At 42.9% G+C, this 20046-nt stretch overlaps 1 protein-coding gene across 2 annotated transcripts in view; it reads right to left on the bottom strand.

Moving 5' to 3' along the window:
• USP24 (ubiquitin specific peptidase 24) overlaps positions 1-19713 on the bottom strand; it is a 67866-nt gene extending 48153 nt beyond the window's left edge. For both annotated transcript variants that reach the window (XM_061344743.1, XM_061344744.1), the window contains exons 1-7: positions 19240-19713; positions 5331-5496; positions 4308-4375; positions 2687-2830; positions 1705-1827; positions 801-836; positions 164-229 (exon numbers count right to left, since the gene is read on the bottom strand). In XM_061344743.1, the coding sequence (XP_061200727.1) occupies positions 164-229; positions 801-836; positions 1705-1827; positions 2687-2830; positions 4308-4375; positions 5331-5496; positions 19240-19548 (912 nt within the window). In that variant the 5' untranslated portion in view covers positions 19549-19713. The remainder of the gene's footprint in view (positions 1-163; positions 230-800; positions 837-1704; positions 1828-2686; positions 2831-4307; positions 4376-5330; positions 5497-19239) is intronic.
• Positions 19714-20046: the final 333 nt, after the last annotated feature.

Below are 20046 nucleotides of genomic sequence, written 5' to 3'. Positions count from 1 at the left end.
CAACCTCATTTAACTTCCAGTCTGACAGCAGTTCTCCAGGGCTCTGTGGGAGTGTTGCTCTGGTACCAAATCAAAGGTAAGAGCACTGCCAAAAGCGACACTTCTAATTCTACATGAATGCATAATGGAAAGGAAGAAGTCTTCTGACAGAAGATTAACTTACCCCAAGTTCAATATCTTCTGAATTCAGTTTGGACTGAATTGCTGAAAATCCACCCAACTCTGCAAACTGAAATAAAATCATCAGTATTATGTTAGTGAACTACAGTAGCTTATCTTTAAAATCAGCTATTATAGGAAATATGGGATTGACAGTTCCTGGGACGCCAACAAGTATTCTTTACTGTGAAGCATCACATTCAACACAAGCTTTATGTTCCCATGGGAATTAGAAGCACACTAGGGAATGCAATGCAGTTATATCCAGTACCTATTCAAACAACAAGCTAGAAACTCTGTTTTGGTTAAAAATTGATATAGGGAAGAAAGCCAGGCCATATACAGCAACTGGCCTGGCATGTCTGACTGGGAAACAGCACTGCAACCTAAGCTGAGCTCTCAACTTCCCCTAGTCACAGCTATTGTGTTAGGTGAGGTGCTCAGGGGAGAAGGCAGCAACTCAACAAGATGTATTTAGCAAGACTCCTTCTCTACATGTAGGAAGGATAAAAAAACCTGGGGTTTTTGTGGTTGTTAGAAAAGTGAAGAGTGAAAAAGCAAGCTGGGGGGAGAAGAAATTACCTCTGAAAGAGCACTGAATTCAGGTGACAAATTACAGGTCTCAGTTTACATTTACCTACCCTGTTTACCAGGTCCACCAGCCAGCCATGAGGTTCCTTGAACAATTAAAACATTAACAAATTAGTAGCTGAAACATCAATGCTCTACATTTGTCTTCTGAAACAGAGATTTGGACAGATGTATTCAGCCCACTAACACCTCAAATACATGCACTATGATTTCAAAGAAACCAGCAATGTGTTTGTAACAGCTCCTTTACCAAGCGTGTAGCTGCAGCTCTGGCTAGTTCTCATTAGCATCATCTGTTTTTGGACTCTGCTTGACATCACTGACCACGTGCTGTGGCAACAGTACACACTGTGGCTGCTGACTCACATCAATTATATTTATAGCACGTTAGCAGTGTGGAGCCTTTCTAAAGGACCTTTCCCAGAGCAGCAGAGGTAGAATTTTCTTTCTATGGCCACAAACTTGTTTCCTGAAGGAGAGATCAACTCCACTGATGCTTTTTTAGCACCCACCCATTTGGAACAACTGTGACAAGACAGTGCAAACCTCAAGAACTGCCTCCTCAGTAGTGTGCCTGACTTGAAGATATCCTATCCTTGCCTGCCAGAAAAGCACAAATTCTCTGCTAGAACTGTACACTTTGAGTTATCCTGGTCATTTCACACTCAACAGCCAAACAGATGTCAGTCCTGTGATGCAACAGATCTACCCATCTGGTTATTGTGCTACTTTAGACATGAAAGTACACCAATTTCTAAATCCAGCCTCTAAGAGAGAACTGGGACAATTTAAGAGGACAAATACATTGCTACAGACCAACATAATCTGAAGATCTACTTGCTATAATTCTTGGTGACACATTTAAGCTTTCTTATGTTATAAATACCAACTAACCAAACAACCGTTCCTGTAACAAATACATCTAACTTAAACACAGGTCATGGCCATACTCACCTTCTGAAAAGTGGATATGGGTGAGACAGCATGCATGTTCCCCTCCCCGAAGACTTCCGCCCAGTTTCTCTGGCACACCTTCATTCGGTTCTTGAAATGATATTCATTGTCAGGGTTAAATGCCTTGAAAGAAAAAGCCCATGGCAATGAACAGCATGGCTTATGCCAATCTCAAAGCATATCTTGATACTATATGACTTCTGCAGTTGAGTATTCCCCTGGCTGACAGTTAAAGATCCAGCAAAACGATTAAGTTTAACAGAAGACCCCTGATTCTGCCTCTTGGTTCTGACTGTATAAAGCATCCTGAAGCTTCCACTCAATAGGAAACATTCACTACACATGAGCCAGAGATCTGTAAAAGGGGGAGATGAATTCAAAGTACCAGTTTTAAAAACAAACAGTGAAGTGACAGAGTGACAGCACTTCCAGTATCTGAAGGGGGCCTACAAGGATGCTGGGGAGTCACACTTCATCAGGGACTGTAGTGACAGGACAAGTGGGAATGGGTTTAAACTTAAAACAGGGGAAATTTAGATTGGATATAAGGAAGAAGTTCTTTACTGTGAGTGTGGTGAGGCACAGGAATGGGTTGCCCAAATAAGCTGTAAATGCCCCATCCCTGGCGGTGTTCAAGGCCAGGCTGGACAGAGCCTTGGGTGACATGGTCTAGTGTGAAGTGCCCCTGCCCATGGCAGGGGTTTGGAACTAGAAGATCTTAAGTTCCTTTCCAACCCAACCCATTCTGTGATTCTATGACAGCAGATGTTATTTTTCTTTTTAAGAGCTTTGGTTTAAGGACTTTTGAACAGCACTCACCCCTTTATGAATTGCATACTGGATGTTAAAAATCTGCAGCAAGCAATAGCTGCAGGTTGTAAGACAATACACTAAAAGTTAAATAGTTAGAAAAAGCATCAGCAGCACAAATATGAAATGATAAATACCCAAATAGTAGAAATGGCACCAGAAAGTCAAATACCATTGTAAGTACACCAAGCAGGCCCACAGGAATAGGATCTTGTTTTACTCTTTCTGCAACCAGGTCCACTAGCAGCATAAGCATGTTGTATATTCCTTCATGGATTTCTGTTCCCCATTTGTGAACGGCACTGGATGTCAACAACTAAGAAGAAAATAAAAGAGAAGTAATTTTTTTTGAAGTTTGAGCACAATCACAAAACAGAAGAAATTTATCAGCCCCCCACCCCAGAGACTGTTTTCAGAGCAAATGTTTCCTTAGCGTGTACTACTCACAGTCTGGTGTGGTTTTCAGATGCTCTAATGGCTTAAGAGTTAATAAAATCTGTAATTTCCTTGAAGAACACCTTAAATCAGTTTATGACAGAAAATAAAATGTGTCAAACTGTTTTCCATTTCCACGCACTAGTAAAGACTGTAACCTTTGCAAAGAACAACCAGTATGGAAGTAATTTGTTTGCAGATTGAACATGCAACTATTAAATCTTCAAGGAGACGTGCCACAAAGCTGCACTGATTCAGCTATAATAACCATTTACCAAGTCACACTTTCTGAGCAGTTTCTATTGGAAAACAAAGAACATGTACCATGAAGAGAGAGGTATTTAATGCTGCCTTCACACTTACTGCGACATGTTCTTTATGTCTCGTCTAATGTGGTTGTTTATAAAGGACATTAAGCTTCCAGCTGCAAAGTTAATTTAATTCCTGCTAGCTGTGTAAGAATATAAGCAGTTAAAAAGCTTAATACTTCAAATACAATTGCTCTTTGTACCATTAGCAGAGTTTCTTGCAAGTATTTCAGCAAACTGTAATTCAGCACATTCTGAACTTGGATTCCTAGAGATAATCCTTCTGGAGGAGCAATCTACACTTCAGTGTAGTTTAGTTTTAGTTTAGTTAATATGCAAAAAAAGTGAGATAAAAGCATTGTATGTAAGGTTATTACACAAACAGCCAAATAGGAAAAGAATTCTTCCCTTAAATTCCTATCTTCCTTAAATATATTCTCAGCATTTTAAGATTAGGACTAAGTTTATAAAGGTGTACATATGTTTTTATACATATGGTCTAAAAACTGGGCAAGGAATTATGGCAGTATCCAAAGTGTATGGAATAGTGGGAAGTAAATTAAGTTTGGGGAGCTCTGCAGAGAAAATTCACAGCAAGGCAGAGAAGAAAAGCCACAGGGGCCATCAGGCATTAAGCACTGAGGGGAAAGACAAATTCTAAACAGAAGGTGAAAAGAGGTAAGAAAGAATCTGGGAACCCTCCAAAGAAGGAGCAGAAAGAACAAAGTTAAAGGAAATCTGATTCCAATGTGCCTCTAATGTATCCAAGGGTCTTTATATCTGTCTTTAGGCTCTGCAAATTACTGTAGAGCTCTCCATTGTACAAAGGACAAAACAAACAAAAAGCCAACACAAGCTATGTGCAGAATTGGCCAGAACTGCAGAACTGGAACTCTCTGTGATTGCTATCTAGGAAAGTAATTTGAGCATGATTTTAATCTAAGAACATACTCACTACTTAGCATAGTTTCTGATGTCTTGATTACAAGCCACTATTTCAGCCATGAACAATGCAAAGAAACACTGAATTGGTCCACTGTATCTACTTACCTTTTTAAATGCTTCAGGCATGCATCTGTCCATAAATCTCTTGCAATTCTCATCAGAATCAGAAAGACCTTTACAGAAAGGAGAATGCTTTTTTATAAGTATAATATATATATACACATACACACACACGTATTAAAGATTACCTTAAGGAGTTCACTGCAGGTTTTTAGGAACACCAACCAAACCCCGCAGTAATAAATATGCTATTGCTCATTCATAACTGGCTTTATCAGCCACAAAAAAGTGTGACTTAAAAGAATTTGCCTTTTAGAAACAAGTTTTGCAATGTTACACCTTTTACAATGTCTTCAAGCATTAGTACCAGACATATTTCTCCCAAGTTTACAATTTGTGCTAATTTCAGATCATTGCTGATGCTTCACAGTCTCCAGCCAAACCCAAATATAAGCACAGCCTTTTGACACATATGAGAACCAAAGAAGCAAACCAGATCTAAGAGCTTCCACTCTTCCAACAGATTATCACATCCCTTTAGTCTGCTATCAGGCATGACGGAAAAACTACCTTGCAGTCATTATATACCAGTTGTTGGGCATGATGCCTCCATAACACTCGTAACTCCAGCCAAAGTATTGAATACAGAGAAGCCACATTCAGGTCTAATGCAGTATAAGCATTTCACTAGGGAAAAACAACCAGTTACACAAGCGTGGTACAGCACGGATTTAGATGACAGCTTGTTTTTACAACTGGAAAATAACCAGCACAAAGGGAAAAAGAGCCAGTAATTCAGCTCTGGAAAACAGTAATTCCTATAACCATTAGAACATAAAGAAACATGTGCTCCACTTCTTTCAAAAGCCTAAGCAAACAAATCACTTTAGAGAAAAAGAAACCAATGTTCATTGGGTAGAACAGTTCACTGTTAACCACAGAGACGTGATCATTCTGCAGGGTGCCAAGTAAACAAATGGGCGATTAATACAGAAGACATAACTGCCCCCCATACTGTCTGTGAAATCCTTTGAACAGATAGTCTATACATGTAGTAAGAGGACTTACCTAGTCTTGCCAGGTAGGTGGATGCAATCAGGCACTTGCCTAGAGACTCCTCCCGCTTATAGGGTATGGACCAGTGATCTGTTAGAACTCTGCTCTCCAGTTCATACAAGTTTGTTGTTGGAAACTCAATACCTTCACCGGAGCAATTCCCATTTTCATCATTTTTCTGTGAATCAAAAGGAAGTTCAAGTGAAACAATTTGATCGCTCTCTCTATCCTAGATGCTTTAAAGGATTTAGTTGCTTCAGCAAAAGCAACTGTGCTTTTAACAAGCATGTCAAATTCGCAACAGCCCTGAGGCTGCTTGTGTTTTTCAAAGTAGAACTTAAGATTTCAATGTTAATTAAAGGGATTTCATAGCTTTATGTATTTAATGTAGGTGATAACTACTGTGTTTACATAACTAATTGCTAACCAATTTCTATTTAGGTGGCAAATCTTGCTCCTCAGCATATCCGATCCTAGAGCCCAGTGATAAGTACTTCCAGTCCCTGTGAGACTCTAGAGTACAAGCCTTGATCTTCAGACATCTGCATATTAATCCTCTGTTCAGCAACTGCTGTAGAATATGGAATAGTTTGTTCTAAAGGAAGACAATTTCATCACCTTCTCACCCCATCGCATTAAGAAACACAAGTCAGAATCCAGTACATCAAGATTCTTTTTGCTACCTGATTACTGAAAGAGTAAGTTACATCTCAAATACAGTTTTCCAACAAGGAAACTCCAATTGTCCTTCTCCTAAGTCAAACTACGTTACTGGAAAATGCTTTGGAAGGCAGAGGGGAAAAAGCAAGCAGATGCCTGCAGCTAAGCTTTACTGGTTTCTTTGCTAGCGCCACTGAACAGCAGCTATTTCTGCGTACAGGCAGCACCCAGAATTAGCCCCATGTTCTTTGCTCAGTGCCACATGAGGTAACTGCCTCAGCTGAAAAGAGCAGACAAGTTATCCATTTATTTCCTTTTGTTTATTTTTTAACCTCACGCAGACGCTAGCTACCCGAGGTGTCAAGCAGTTCACATGGCCTCCTTTTGCCTGCCTTCACAAGAGCTGACAACTCAAAGAAGAGGAAGGACAGAACGGCTGGATCAGGCCTGGCAGCAACCCGGAGCAACTGTCAGAGACAACAGTTCAAAAACAGAAGCACAGTGATGGTAACAAGATCGCCCTGAGAGAGAAGCCAGGGATGTGCTGGAGCAAGTCCAGAGGAGGCCACGAGGGTGATCAAGCACCTCCCGTATGAGGATAGGATGAGAAAGTTGGGGCTGGAGAAGAGAAGGCTGCGTGGAGACCTCATAGCAGCCTTCCAGTATCTGAAGGGGGCCTATAGGGATGCTGGGGAGGGACTCTTCATTAGGGACTGCAGTGATAGGACAAGGGGTAATGGGTTAAAACTTAAACAGGGGAAGTTTAGATTGGATATAAGGAAGAAATTCTTTACTGTGAGGGTGGTGACGCACCAGAATGGGCTGACCAGAGAAGCAGTAAATGCTCCATCCCTGGCAGTGCTCAAGGCCAGGTTGGTCAGAGCCTTGGGTGACATGGTCTAGTTGTGAGGTGTCTCTGCCCACGGCCAGGGGGTTGGAACTGGATGATCTTATGGCCCTTTCTAACAAAAACCATTCTTTGATTCTATGTAGGGAGGAAGGACAAGCAGGAAACACACTCAAGAGTGAAAAAAACCTAAACAGGCAGTGTCAAGAAAGTGAATAGAACAGAAAGGAGTAAAGCAAAAAAAAAAAAAAGGACTGAACTCATGAGAACATGATATGCAAAGAATGAAATCAGTGTACGCAGATAAGTGTGCTTCCAGCTCGCTGCACTTGCTCTTTGTAGGATTAGACCTGTTTATTGGAAAGCAAATGTATCATATTCACTTTCATAATGGTTCAAAAATATTAAACCAAGGAAGCAGCAATTGTATAGAGCTTACCCCTTAAAGCTCAGTGGTGCAGGTGACGACAGCACACAGTGGCTGGACCTACTAACAGGTTCTGGAGAGCAGCAGTAAAATACATAGCAATGGAACACAAAATAGTGCTCAGGAAAATAAACAACAGGTCAGTGCTTGGGAAGTAACGTGCCACCTTTCCCAATCCTCTGCTAAACATTTAGTCCTAAGTCTGTCATTATGGGAAGTTGTACTTTAACAGACCTGAGTATCAACTTCTGAAACTGCAGTCACCTGATCCAGCACTATGCATAGAAGCCTATCATTCACGCTTAGCAAATCATGCCCTCTTTAAATACTTTGAAGTTCTGGAGAAGAAATGTTTGATGGTTTAAATGAAAAAGCACTGAAAGTGCTTAAAAGCAAAAGTTTTCGAGGAACTATCCTGTTGTTTTGATTAACTAAACAATAGTTATGTTTACAGCTTTTGTAAAGAACACCCATCCGGAACACAAAACCATTTCCTGCAGAAATTAGATGTGAAGTTATAAAGAAAGCCCTTACAGTGACAGTGTAGGATACAATGATTAGACTAACGAAGGTAGACCGAGTATAATATAAACCCCAATTACAAGATGTTCAGCAATTTTGGTTCTGCTTAAACCTGCAGTAAAGGACAGCAACATTTCAACAAATGACTACAGTAGCTGAGCTATGTTTGCTCCATTCCTGTAGGAAAGCATCCCCATTAAGTAATAATATCACTAACCAGTAATAGCAATGGACAGTTTAAGCGGTGCAGTCAATTATCAGTGTAGACCTTCAACTGTTGCTGAAAAACTTAACCTGTTGCTCTGCTTCCCCAGCTGCATCTAAGCACTGTTGCTCTTTATCTATCTCTTTCCACACAAGCGATTGCCAGTGGCTGTAATACGGAAACTCATCAGGGAAGAGTGAAGTGAGGCATGTTCTTCACTGTATATTCAGGTTCCAGAAATAGAGGCATCATCATGAACTGTGCTAAGGACACACCTGGCCTACTGCTGGATTGAGTCTACAAACAGTGTAATGAAAAGATGTTTTATTGAACAAGAAATAACGTGTGAGATATCCGAATACTGCTCTAACAATAGGAACTATTTGCATTGAAGGAGCACATCTTTGGCACATACTGCTACTTAGAGGCAACAAGTCTTGCTTGTCTGTGTTCAGCTACTAAAAACCCTCCCCAGCAACTATCAAGTTTAATTATTTCTTAATTTTAGAAGGCATCACATACAAGTAGCTTCACAGCTACTGTGAAGCCTAAAGCAGTCTCAAATAAATGGCTGAACAGTTTAAAACTCAACTTCCCCTGCAAACCATTAATACATTTAATACCCTGATTTTCTTAAAGACTACTGCAGTGTTCAGATTACATTACTGCAGACTGAGTTTTGTTTCTTACAATATACCCAGTATGAGTCTCTTTGAAGAGCTGCTCTTTCATCCTTCTCTATAAGATAAATCCCAAACTGTTCACCATCCAACTCTGAAATCGATCTGTGTAGCGCTCTTCCAAGCACTTGCTGCAGCAAGGTGCAATGTCAGCTCAGCTCTTGCATAATTTCATGTTGGTTCACTAACCAACACAGGCTGATGATCCTGCTTGCTCTGTTGACATTCACAAATTCAACACAGCTCTGAGGAGATAGCCACAATTCACACTTTGTAACTGAGGAGCCAGGAATTGTCATTACAGACTCTACTGACACAGGTGAAATAAAAGCTTTTAGTGAAGAGTATGCTGTGCATGAAAAGAAATCTCAACAGCCTCCCAAAAGGTGGTTTTCTATGTCTCTTATTTGGGGAATTACAGGTTTGGTTTGGTTGTTTTTTAATATATATTTAGAAATTACCTCCCTCTCCTCAAATAGATGACCTCAGAATGATGTCTGCCAGTGGATGATGACCTAAATCATTGACTATGCAATTCTGGCTGAACAGACTGAACACTGGACTGACGTGTTAAGGATTTGTAGGGATACTCTTCAACAAGAGAACAGGGAAAAGCAAAAAAACCAACCTATGCCTGGCAGCCAATGGGTCATCCAAAGATTAACTGCCTAGAAGACTGTTAAGAATCCACTGTACTCTGAAACGGAATCATGGTGCACATCACACATCCTGTGACTATTCTCCCTTCTGCAGCTGAAGTCTTGAGATCAAAAAACATTTGCTAGCAAACCTTTAACATCATTTCCCATGCCTTCTGATGTATTTCTTATTATACAAAAGCCCTGAAGATCCTGCCACTCTTGCAGTCTTGACTTTTTTGGCTTATTTTCAAGGTGTGAAAACACTGTTATGTCTAAACATACACACACAGGCACCCACGAGTCCTGTCCTCCCATGAAGTCTCAAGCACTGAGTCAAGATTCTCACGCTGGGGACCTGGCACCTCCCATAGTTTTCTGCAAGGCCAAATAAACAAAAATGATTAGATATCTGACCAATAAAGTATTGCTTAAATCTGCAGTACAAAACCTTCCACGGAGGACTAACACAGAACAAAGACTAGCCCTTACACAAAAAGAGAAACATAAATTAACTTTAATTGCCAAAAAGGTCACAATTCAAAGCTTCCAAATGTATTCCTGCAGTATTCACTAACGAACCTGTCAGACACTGTTTAACTAAAGCCACTGACTTTTACCATAGCAGGCACTTGACATTAAATAACAAGCAATTTAAGAGAGTGCTTTGATGCTAACTGGCAGTCTTAGTAATGAAATTACAGTCAAATTATCATTTAAATTTGTGAATTTGATTTTGATAGAAGGCTACCAGCAGGCTTTATTATCACCAGGGCTAAGTCCCATTGTCTGCTCTTGAATGCAGTATAACTTATGAAACAGAAACCCCAGTGTTGTGTTTCTTTCAACAAGCAATGGAATCAGACTTTCTAAGAGACAGACCAAGCAGTTCCCTTCTCCCTCATGCCTCTCATAAGCGATTTTCACAAACTGACTACCATTTTTTTAGGCAAGAAAACTGATTTTTGATACTTCACTGTGTTGTTAGGATAAAAAAAACCCAACTGTATTTTGTTACCTCGTACCTGTAACAGGACCAAATTTAAGTGCTCTGAAAAGCAGTAATAACAACAAAAATGCTTAAAGGCAGAAGTAGAAGGTAAAAATTCTAGGGGCACCTTTCAGTTTTTAGCCCAGACATACTGAGCAATAAGGAGAAAATGGACTTCTTAATGCTTCAGCTTCCCCAGCTGTAAAGTGTCAGTAGAGATGCTTCCCTCTGCCACAGCATGCTGATGAACCATTCACTGGTGTCTGCAGAGGACTGCAAGATGCTCAGGTGGAGGCAAGGTAAGAGAAATACATCAAATACCCATAAAAACTGGCACAGCATTTCTCTGCTCTCTGATCTATTATGTCCATCAATTTGTGGGAGAATCCTGAAGTCATGACTTGACAGCCCCTCCATCTGCAGACTGCTGATTAAAAGCAGCTTCTACTTTCACGCCTTGCTACCAAGTCTTTTAACTCCTAGGAGAAGGATACTCTCTTACCTACAACTAAATCACAGGGTAAGAATTAAAAGGCTTTCAAATAAATCAAAGCTACCACCCTGCACTTACACTTAGAATCATAGAATAGTTAGGGTTGGAAAGGACCTTAAGATCATCCAGTTCCAACCCCCCTGCCATGGGCAGGGACACCTCGCTCTAAACCATATTACCCAAGGCCTCGTCCAACCTGGCCTTGAACACTGCCAGGGATGAAGCATCCACAGCTTCCTTGGGCAACCCATTCCAGTGCCTCACCACCCTTACAGTAAAGAACTTCTTCCTTATATCCAATCTAAACTTCCCCTGTTTAAGTTTTAACCCATTACCCCTTGTCTTGTCACTACAGTCCCTAATGAAGAGTCCCTCCCCAGCATCCCTATAGGCCCCCTTCAGATACTGGAAGGCTGCTATGAGGTCTCCACGCAGCCTTCTCTTCTCCAGGCTGAACAGCCCCAACTTTCTCAGCCAATCTTCATATGGGAGGTGCTCCAGTCCCCTGATCATTCTCATGGCCCTCCTCTGGACTTGTTCCAACAGTTCCATGTCCTTTTTATGTTGAGGACACCAGAACTGCACACAATACTCCAGGTGAGGTCTCACAAGAGCAGAGTAAAGGGGCAGGATCACCTCCTTCGACCTGCTGGTCACGCTCCTTTTGATGCAGCCCAGGATACGGTTGCTTTCTGGGCTGCAAGCGCACACTGAAGCCGGCTCATGTTCATTTTCTCATCGACCAGCACCCCCAAGTCCTTCTCCGCAGGGCTGCTCTGAATCTCTTCTCTGCCCAGCCTGTAGCTGTGCCTGGGATTGCTCCGACCCAGGTGTAGGACCTTGCACTTGGCATGGTTAAACTTCATGAGGCTGGCATCAGCCCACCTCACAAGCGTGTCAAGGTCCCTCTGGATGGCATTCCTTCCCTCCAGCGTATCAACCGAACCACACAGCTTGGTGTCATCGGCAAACTTGCTGAGGGCGCACTCAATCCCACTGTCCATGTCAGCGATGAAGATGTTAAACAAGACCGGTCCCAACACCGATCCCTGAGGGACACCACTCGTAACTGGTCTCCAGCCGGACACTGAGCCATTGACCACCGGACAACCACTTCAAGACACTAAGAACGGTGAGGAAAAACTGGTACATTTTCATACCTGTAACCTATGTGCTTTTTTTAAACTGCTCCTCCAGGAGCTTAAAGAACTCTAAACTCATGTTAAGTGGCAGTGCGGGAACAAAACTGAAGAGTATTTCCCAGTTGCCTGTTCTTGCCATCAGATAAAACTCACTAAACCCACATTGCAAAGAGCAAGCTTGGTATTCTGTTATGAGCATGACAGCATCAGTAAGCCTCAGAAAATGGTGTCATATATGGAAGTTCTGTATTATGTTTGTTATTTGGCAATCAGAAACCCACTGTGATTTCCTAAACATTTTACAGTCAAAGAGACATTTGTTTGTAAAGTACAGTAACAGTTTAAGTGTTTTAAGTGCTAAACAGATGCAGCATCTTGCCCTTACATTTTCACCTCCAGGAAAAGATCTGGATGCAACATTTCCACCTACAGTGATAGATAGCAATGCTTTTTGTTATTTCTGGTCTGCTAAGTAAGCTTGTTGGGGAAATATATGGATGGTTTATTCTTTTTGCACAGAAATTAAACTATTTAGTTCACAGTTTTACTATGCACTACTTCATACAAGCAAATGCAGTCTTGTCATAAGAAAAATACTAGTATTTCATCATGTTAATATAAAGGGATGGTACCAGTCTATCACTAAAGGAAAATAAATCCTGTGGTACAGATTCCACCTAACTGAAGCTGATTTTGACACTCACCTGACCATAAAGATGTCCTAAGAACATTGATTTATTCAGCAAATGTTCTCAACAGAGAGTTTTGGACACTGACCTTAACTGAGAGCAGCGCAAGTGCACTATGGAGAATGCATGGCTAGACTAAACTCTTCTCAGTAGCTGTGAGGGATTATATTATCAACCACAAAACCCCATGGCTCCCATTCCCTGCCCCCCTTCCCTCGTCTCTCACAACTGAGAACTGTGTAAGACTGGGAATAAGAACACAGTATGAAATGGAGAGTCAAAAACTAAGTCAGCAAAGCTAGAAATTAACTAGGGATTTTCTACAGCCCCTGTATGCACTGGTGTCCCGGGCTTCCAGGGGGATGGTGTGATGTTACTAAGCAATATTCCCCTATGCACTTGCCTACTTGCTCCGAGACAAATACAGTACTAAACATTACAGCAGCACAAAGTAACTGAGGCTCTGTGAAAATCAGATTGGAACTGAAAGATCCATTTAACTTAAAAAAGGAATATCTTTGCCTGTTTATAGTACTATTACCACTGCACCCAGTAAAATCTGAGACAGATTTGTTACAACCACCTTTGGCAAGGTATTTTAAAGGTTGATAACGAGCTGCAGGTGAGGGAGAGGTCACAGAAAGCACTGTTAAGAATGCCATTCACAAGGAACCAAAGAAAACATACTTATCTCCATGTGTTTTCAGTATTGTCTGTGGATATATTTAAAAACCCTAATCCATCAGCATTAACTACAAACAGCCAGACTCTGATACTCCTTCCAACCCTTGAGTTTTTCTAAGCACAAATCCCTGTGCTTATTTCCAAGTAACTCACAATAATCTTGTGTGGTATCAGATAAACACTGTGCTTTAATACAATAAAACAATGAATCACAAATGCTTAGCATTTAGTACTTCAAATTAAGTCAATACTTCCAGCTCCCTCTGCCAAAGTACAGGCATTAATAGAAAAGTGCTGCAGAAACAATAAAGTAGTTATTATAACATTTTAGTGACCAAAGGTCAGGCTCTGGAAGGGATGATTAATTCAATAACACTGCTGAGCACTCATCTATACTTCTGTTCTATGGATACTGATTTACAGAGAGACAGTAGCCAGAACCGACAAAGCAGCCGACAATGAGTTTGAAATCAACTTCTACAACGTGTAATTACAAAATTGTGATTAACTAAGATGAAAAACCTCCACATGCCTCTCCAGACTGCTCTGCTGGGCATCAGAACAAGAGAAGCCAGAGCTGCTGTGAAGCGGTGAGCAGGAAGATCAAGTGGCAAGAAACACTGAGCACACTGGCTTTATTTTAATTAATATTAAATTGGCCCATGAAGCATAACTGAAACATACACACCAAAGAGCATTCCTATGGCTGAACAAATACATAGGTTTTTCCAAATAAGAGCTTACAAAAGAATCAGACGCTTCCTTTGCATCTTTGCCCTCCTCGTACAAAGAGCTACTGTTCCTTAATCCAAAAGCAATCCAAATGATTTGCTGGAATTAACTTCTAACACTGGCTAATTTGTTTTTATTCTCATTCTTCCTCAGTATTTCACTTCCTTATTAAACAGCTGCCACAGAATAGCACTGTAAACTGGGAAGATGACCAGAAAATGCCTCCAGAGAACATTGTACCAAAGACACTTCCTGCCCAGCTGAATGCTGGCTATACAGAGTTGTCTCCTGCCTCCAATGACCCCAAAGGCATCACCTTCACTGATGAACCTGTAATTACAGAGTAAAGACAGAGTACTTGTCTCAACCTGAAGAACACTCTATCACATTATCTGATAACAAGTTATTTGAAACAGAGCTTACCCACTGCACCTCTCAGTATTATCCCTATTTTCCCTAACTTCCCGTAGCATCTTTATTAGCCTGTGTTACACCAGTAATGAAACCCAGGGTATTTTCTTTCAAAATCCAAGAAAGCATTAAGATAACCAGACTCTAAAAAGAGGTTCCACACCAGGACCACTGATTTTTGAAAACAGTGATGCTTGAAAACCAGCAGTGTTAAAATACTCATTCCACTTGACATTCTGATGGCATCCAGCCAGGGATTCAATGCCAGAATCCACCACAGTGCTTTATTTGATTGCTTAATTGTTTCACAAGGCCAATTCCTAGACAAGCCACACTGTAAAACTTCCACATGAGAATGCCAGGAATATTCACTTTTGCAAAGCTCAACACTACTTACAAAACAAGAGGCTGGCTTTCAATTTATAACATTGTTGTGTGAGATCCATCTCATTTGCTTTAAGGCTAAATACCATTTTTCTCTTTAAATAAATCCCACTCCTTTCATTCAAGGATCAAAGAACTTCACAAGTCTGTGGTATTTGTAATAAGGCCCACACCATTATTCCTGTTTTACACACTAAAAGGTAAACCAGAGGTTGTTGCACACCCACCATGATGCAGCACATCTGTGGCAGAGCCACTTTCAGTACTGAGCTCTAATAACGAGGAGAGGAAGGGTTTTGAGCATAGTAGTTCTGCAGCATGACTAGTGAGAATGTTCCTGGCACCGTTACTTACTACCGTTGCTGGACCGTTCCTTTTACAAAACCCCCTTCTCTTAAAACCAAAACAGCACCTCAAAAGCAATCCTGAACAAGTTTTATTATAAGCTTTATCTTGTAAAATCTGGTGTATAAGAGCCTTTTGAGCTAGTTTATCTTAAGAAAACAAATCAAAAGAGCATATGCTAAAGGAGACAGGAATATCTGGAAGGTAATACAATCCATACATCACAATTTACCCAAAAGGTCACAGTAATGACTCTCAGAAGCTGTTTAAAAACCAATCAAGATTATTTCAGTAAAGGGTACATAAACCACTGTTATATGTTCAATATTTTAGCGTAAGTGGGTTCCTACCCCTTACTCCAATTCTAGGTTCTCTGGTCATAATCCCCGCATTCATTTAGCCTGCTCTTCTCCATCCCATTCCTCCCCAGCTGGTGAAAGCCAGCACTTGTGGCACTCATGGCAATTCACGGACACACTGACAGACACTGTCATCACGTTCATTTATAGTCTTAAACCATAAGGAATTAGCAACAGTTCATAAACCAGCTTATCTGTCAGTCATAGGAAAAGATGAGCACACACCACCCTTCCACAGCCCCCACTCATCAAAGAACCACACTGTAAAAGTCAAAGGAACGCACAAAAATCCCAGATTCTTGCTTGCCAAAATGCATGTACCGGATTCACCTCAGCTGACAGACATAAAGACAGAAGTTATGTCAACCAAGCAAAGGTGCCTCTTGTCACAGCAGGTGATCTCAGCCTGTCAAAGCAGTTTGGCACTATGGAGGGTAAAACTTCAAAACTAATGTAAAGCTAAAGCTGAACTTGCTGGTATTTCACACGAATGTGAAGCCCCCTTTGTGTTTCCAAGTTTGCTTGGCCATTTCCTTTGAGTTAATCATGGTCATGCCAGCACCAACACCAGAGGCACACCACAGCTATTAACTTATAACTGCATCAATTACACGCTCTTCTGAAGACATCAGAGCTTGCTGAAACTGAAGTTTTAGCCCTCGTGAAAATCAATTGCTGTATGTGCTCATGTCAAGTCTCACAGAGAAAGCACAGTGTGTGCCGGGCCAGCTCACAGAAGCTCTCTTGCTTCTGGGCCAGTTACTCCAAATTCAGGCTTCTGCAACACTCCCAGACACCCCTGAAGACCAGTAGTCTGGATCACTGAAAAGAGAATTCACACAGATCTTACTGTACTATCTAAAGAAAACATGGTTTTACTAGTATGATATGCATCTAGTCGCTGTGCTGTTCTCAAAGGAAACCAACAGACAAGCCTTTCTTTGATCAAACACGCTTACTGAACAGATTCTAACATTATATAATAGAAACCAAATAAACATAAGCAGACACAATGGATTCATTACTGACTAGAGAAAATGTAAAGTGTTTAATCATTCATCAATCTATTCCTACATGCATGGTAAACTGTACTCAGCCAAAAAAAGAATGTAAATACAAAGTTCAGACCTGTTACACATGTCTTGAGAACGACTGAAGCTTTCTTGTTATTTTTAACTTAAATGTGATCCTAACTTCAGTTCATGAAGAAAATTAATAGACTGGGAAAATTTACTTAGGGGAAAACATTCTAATAATTTCTAATAATTGTGTTATTTTGATTAATATCACAGAATCCCAGACTGGTTTGGGTTGGAAGGGACCTTACAGCTCCTCCAGTTCCAACAACCCCCTGCCACAGGCAGGGCTCACATTCATGTGGGTTGCTCATATGTAAAATCCAAACCCCAAACCAAAAATGTAACACATCTCCCCACAGACTAAAAGTTAAAACTGGTACTATGTTGAGAAGGAGGAATACACGCTCTAAGAGCTGTTAGAAAAAAGAGAGATGATACTGAGAGGGAGAAAACCAGAAATAACATCTGAATTCTCACAGGCTAGTACGGGGTACAATATGTTTCAACATAATGTGTGTGACTACAATGAATAATACAGCTATTTGTGCTTTCTGTACCACTTCATCTGCCACAAGCTTCTGTCAAATGGAAAACTACTTACTGTTTAACCACCTCAATAATAGCTGTAGTTTATTAAAATAGTTCTAGATTTATGTGCAGAATAAACCCCCCAAGAATATATAATTTTTCTCTCTTTTAGACATCAAAAGCTGTTGTCTTGTACTGCAATATCAAGCCAAAAAAAGCCCAGGAAGCAACCCCAGGTCTTAAGATTTGTACAGGTATAACTCTTACAAAAATACTGTTCTGCATACATGTGCAGGAGTTGACAGATGCTCATATGCAATGAATCCAATCTCTAAATTGAGGCCTGAATTTATATAGCTTCATGTACAACATAGAATCATAGAATCCCGGAACAGTTTGGGTTGGAAGTGACCTTAAAGCTCATCCAGTTCCAACCTCCTGCCACGGGCAGGGACACCTTCCACTGGAGCAGGCTGCTTAAAGCCCCATCCAACCTGGCTTTCAACACTCAGTCCTTCTGAAATGCCATCTTTGTGCAGTCATTTGCCTCTACTGAGATGTTTTGGTTTCCCTCCCATGGGTTAACAAGAACACGAGTCAAAGCAGAAAAGAACATGAGTGGCAAAGGAAACTATAAAGCCTTAAGTTTGATCAGACATACAAGCTGAAATAATAGGGGGGGGAAAAAATCCTCTTAGTCAGAGCTGTCAAAGTGTCATTTGTAATAGGAAGAAGAGGGGAGAAGAAAGCACTTCTCTGAAGTTTACACTGACAGCTTCTCTTGAAATATCACACTGACAACCCAGATTGTCCCAATCAACTAGATCTGATAGGAAAATCCACCCTCTTGGTGGGGACAGACATCTGAATGCAAACAAGCAGAACTCTCACTCATTCCCAACCCTTCCCTGGAAAGGTTAGAAACCAGCTCCCCATTGCTTCTATCACTGAAGGTAAACAGCGATTCCTCTTCTGCACAGCACACATGCCATCCTGCAGATCACCTTACTCCACATGCACACATCAGCTTCTATGAGCTAAGAGACTAGCCCAGTTAATTCAGTAAACAGGATCATGGATCTTTATTCTGCAAGACCGGATTTCAATACAATGAGGCTATGCATGATCTCTGCATGTGCTGCTATGACGAAGATACGTGCATGTATTCTTCATATCCACGTTTGCAGATACATGCACAGATGTACACAGAAAGATGACATTTCTGGCACAGGAAATCATCAGGATACTGTTCACTGAAGCCTGGAAGGGTACATCAATCTCCCTGGTTATAAGACACGTGCTTAGGCATTTGCTATTACTGACCACTACTTGAGACAGAGCCTATGCAAGGTGGACCTTTGGAACAGCACAGCAGGGCCACTCCTGTGTTCTCACCCCCATGAGCTCCATAGACTGCACACTATTAATTAGCTCTTCCCATGTGAGCACTCTGGGAAGTTTTGGAAAAGGCCTGGAGGAGGAAAAGGCTTTACAGCTAAGCACTCCAACACTGTTCCAAGCAGCAGGGAAAGCACCGAGAGTCTATCCGCTGGCTGAGCAGGTCAGAGTTCTGCGAGAGGATGGAAGAGAGAATAGAGAAAGGCAGGCAAGGAGAAAGGAGAAAACCCAGGAAATGCTGGTGTTCTGCAGCATTTCTGTCTACTTCACATCTTTCTACTGTGCTTACAACAGAGCTACATTTTATGAGTTAAAGCCCGCATTTTGGCAATATTTGAAGTGGCTGCACCCGTACTGCAGAATTTATACTCAGCTTACCCAAATAAAACGGTATACAAAGTAACACCCAGACTGTGCAAACAGTCCCAAAAAAATTAGACAGTCATTAGTCACTCGGATTATGCAAGACGGCACAAGACAAGGGGAGGAGGGGGGGAACCGTGCTCCTGACGGTAGCCACACATTCCTAGGATGCCAAAGAAAAGCCCGGGTGCTCTTCACCTTGCAGCAGCCGCAAGGAGCGCTCGGAGGGGACACCCCAGGGACCCACACGTGTCCGCAGCACCCCCTAAGGCAGGCAGGCAGGCTCCCGGGGGGGCTCCCACAGGGCTGACAGGAGGCCAGCCCCGGGGCAGGCCGCAGCTCACCTCGGTCTCCACCACTTCGTGGTAAGCGGGCGGCGGGTCGAAGCCGCCTCCACCGCCGCCGCCGCTGTCCCCGTCGCCGCCGCGGGGGCCCTGCCCGCCGGCGGGGGAGCCGTGCCCGCCCGGCGGGCCCTGCCCGCTCTCCATGGGCTCATAGCCGCCGTAGTGGAGGCCGGGCCGCTCGTTGGTGAGCAGAGCCACGGCCTCGTTGATGTCGTTCTTGGCCAAGCGCAGGGCCTTGCGGATGGCGGCCGCGTCCGAGAAGCCCATGCAGAGCAGCGTGGTCATGTGCTGCTCCTCCTCGCTCTCCATGGCCGCGCCGGGCCGGGCCGGGGGAGCGGGACGGAGCCGCGAACCGAGGGTGGCCGGGCTCAGGCGCTGCCCGCCCCGCGCGCCGCCATGTTGACGGGAGCGCCGCGCCTCTCCCCTCAGCCGCCACCGCCGCCGCGGCCGGCCCCCCCCCCCCCGGAGCGCGCCCCCTTAGCCCCGCCCTCAGCCCCGGAAGCGGCGGCGAAGCCCGGCTGGGGGAGAGCACGCCGGGCCCGCGTCACGTGACAGGGGCGGGGCTGGAGGCGCAGCGAGGGCATGAATGGACTGGCAAGGGGGGTGGGTGGTGGATGCGAGGGGCGGTAGCGGCCGTCGCCATAGCAACAAGAGTCACGTGAGGGGGGGCGGTGTTGCCAGGGGAACGGGACCCTCGCTGCGGTCTGTGGTGGTGCCTCAGTGCTGGGCCCGGGGCTGTGCGGCGGAGCCCGCCCAGAGGGAACGGCGAGCGGGCGGCCCCGCCGGCCTCCTGCCCGCTGCCTGTAG

Source organism: Neopsephotus bourkii, unplaced genomic scaffold (assembly GCF_033783945.1).
Source record: "Neopsephotus bourkii isolate Nb327-2 ecotype Australia unplaced genomic scaffold, CSIRO-AGI_Nbou_v1 NB_234, whole genome shotgun sequence".
Taxonomy (NCBI): domain Eukaryota; kingdom Metazoa; phylum Chordata; class Aves; order Psittaciformes; family Psittacidae; genus Neopsephotus; species Neopsephotus bourkii.
This window is presented reverse-complemented; position numbering and strand designations above follow the sequence as displayed.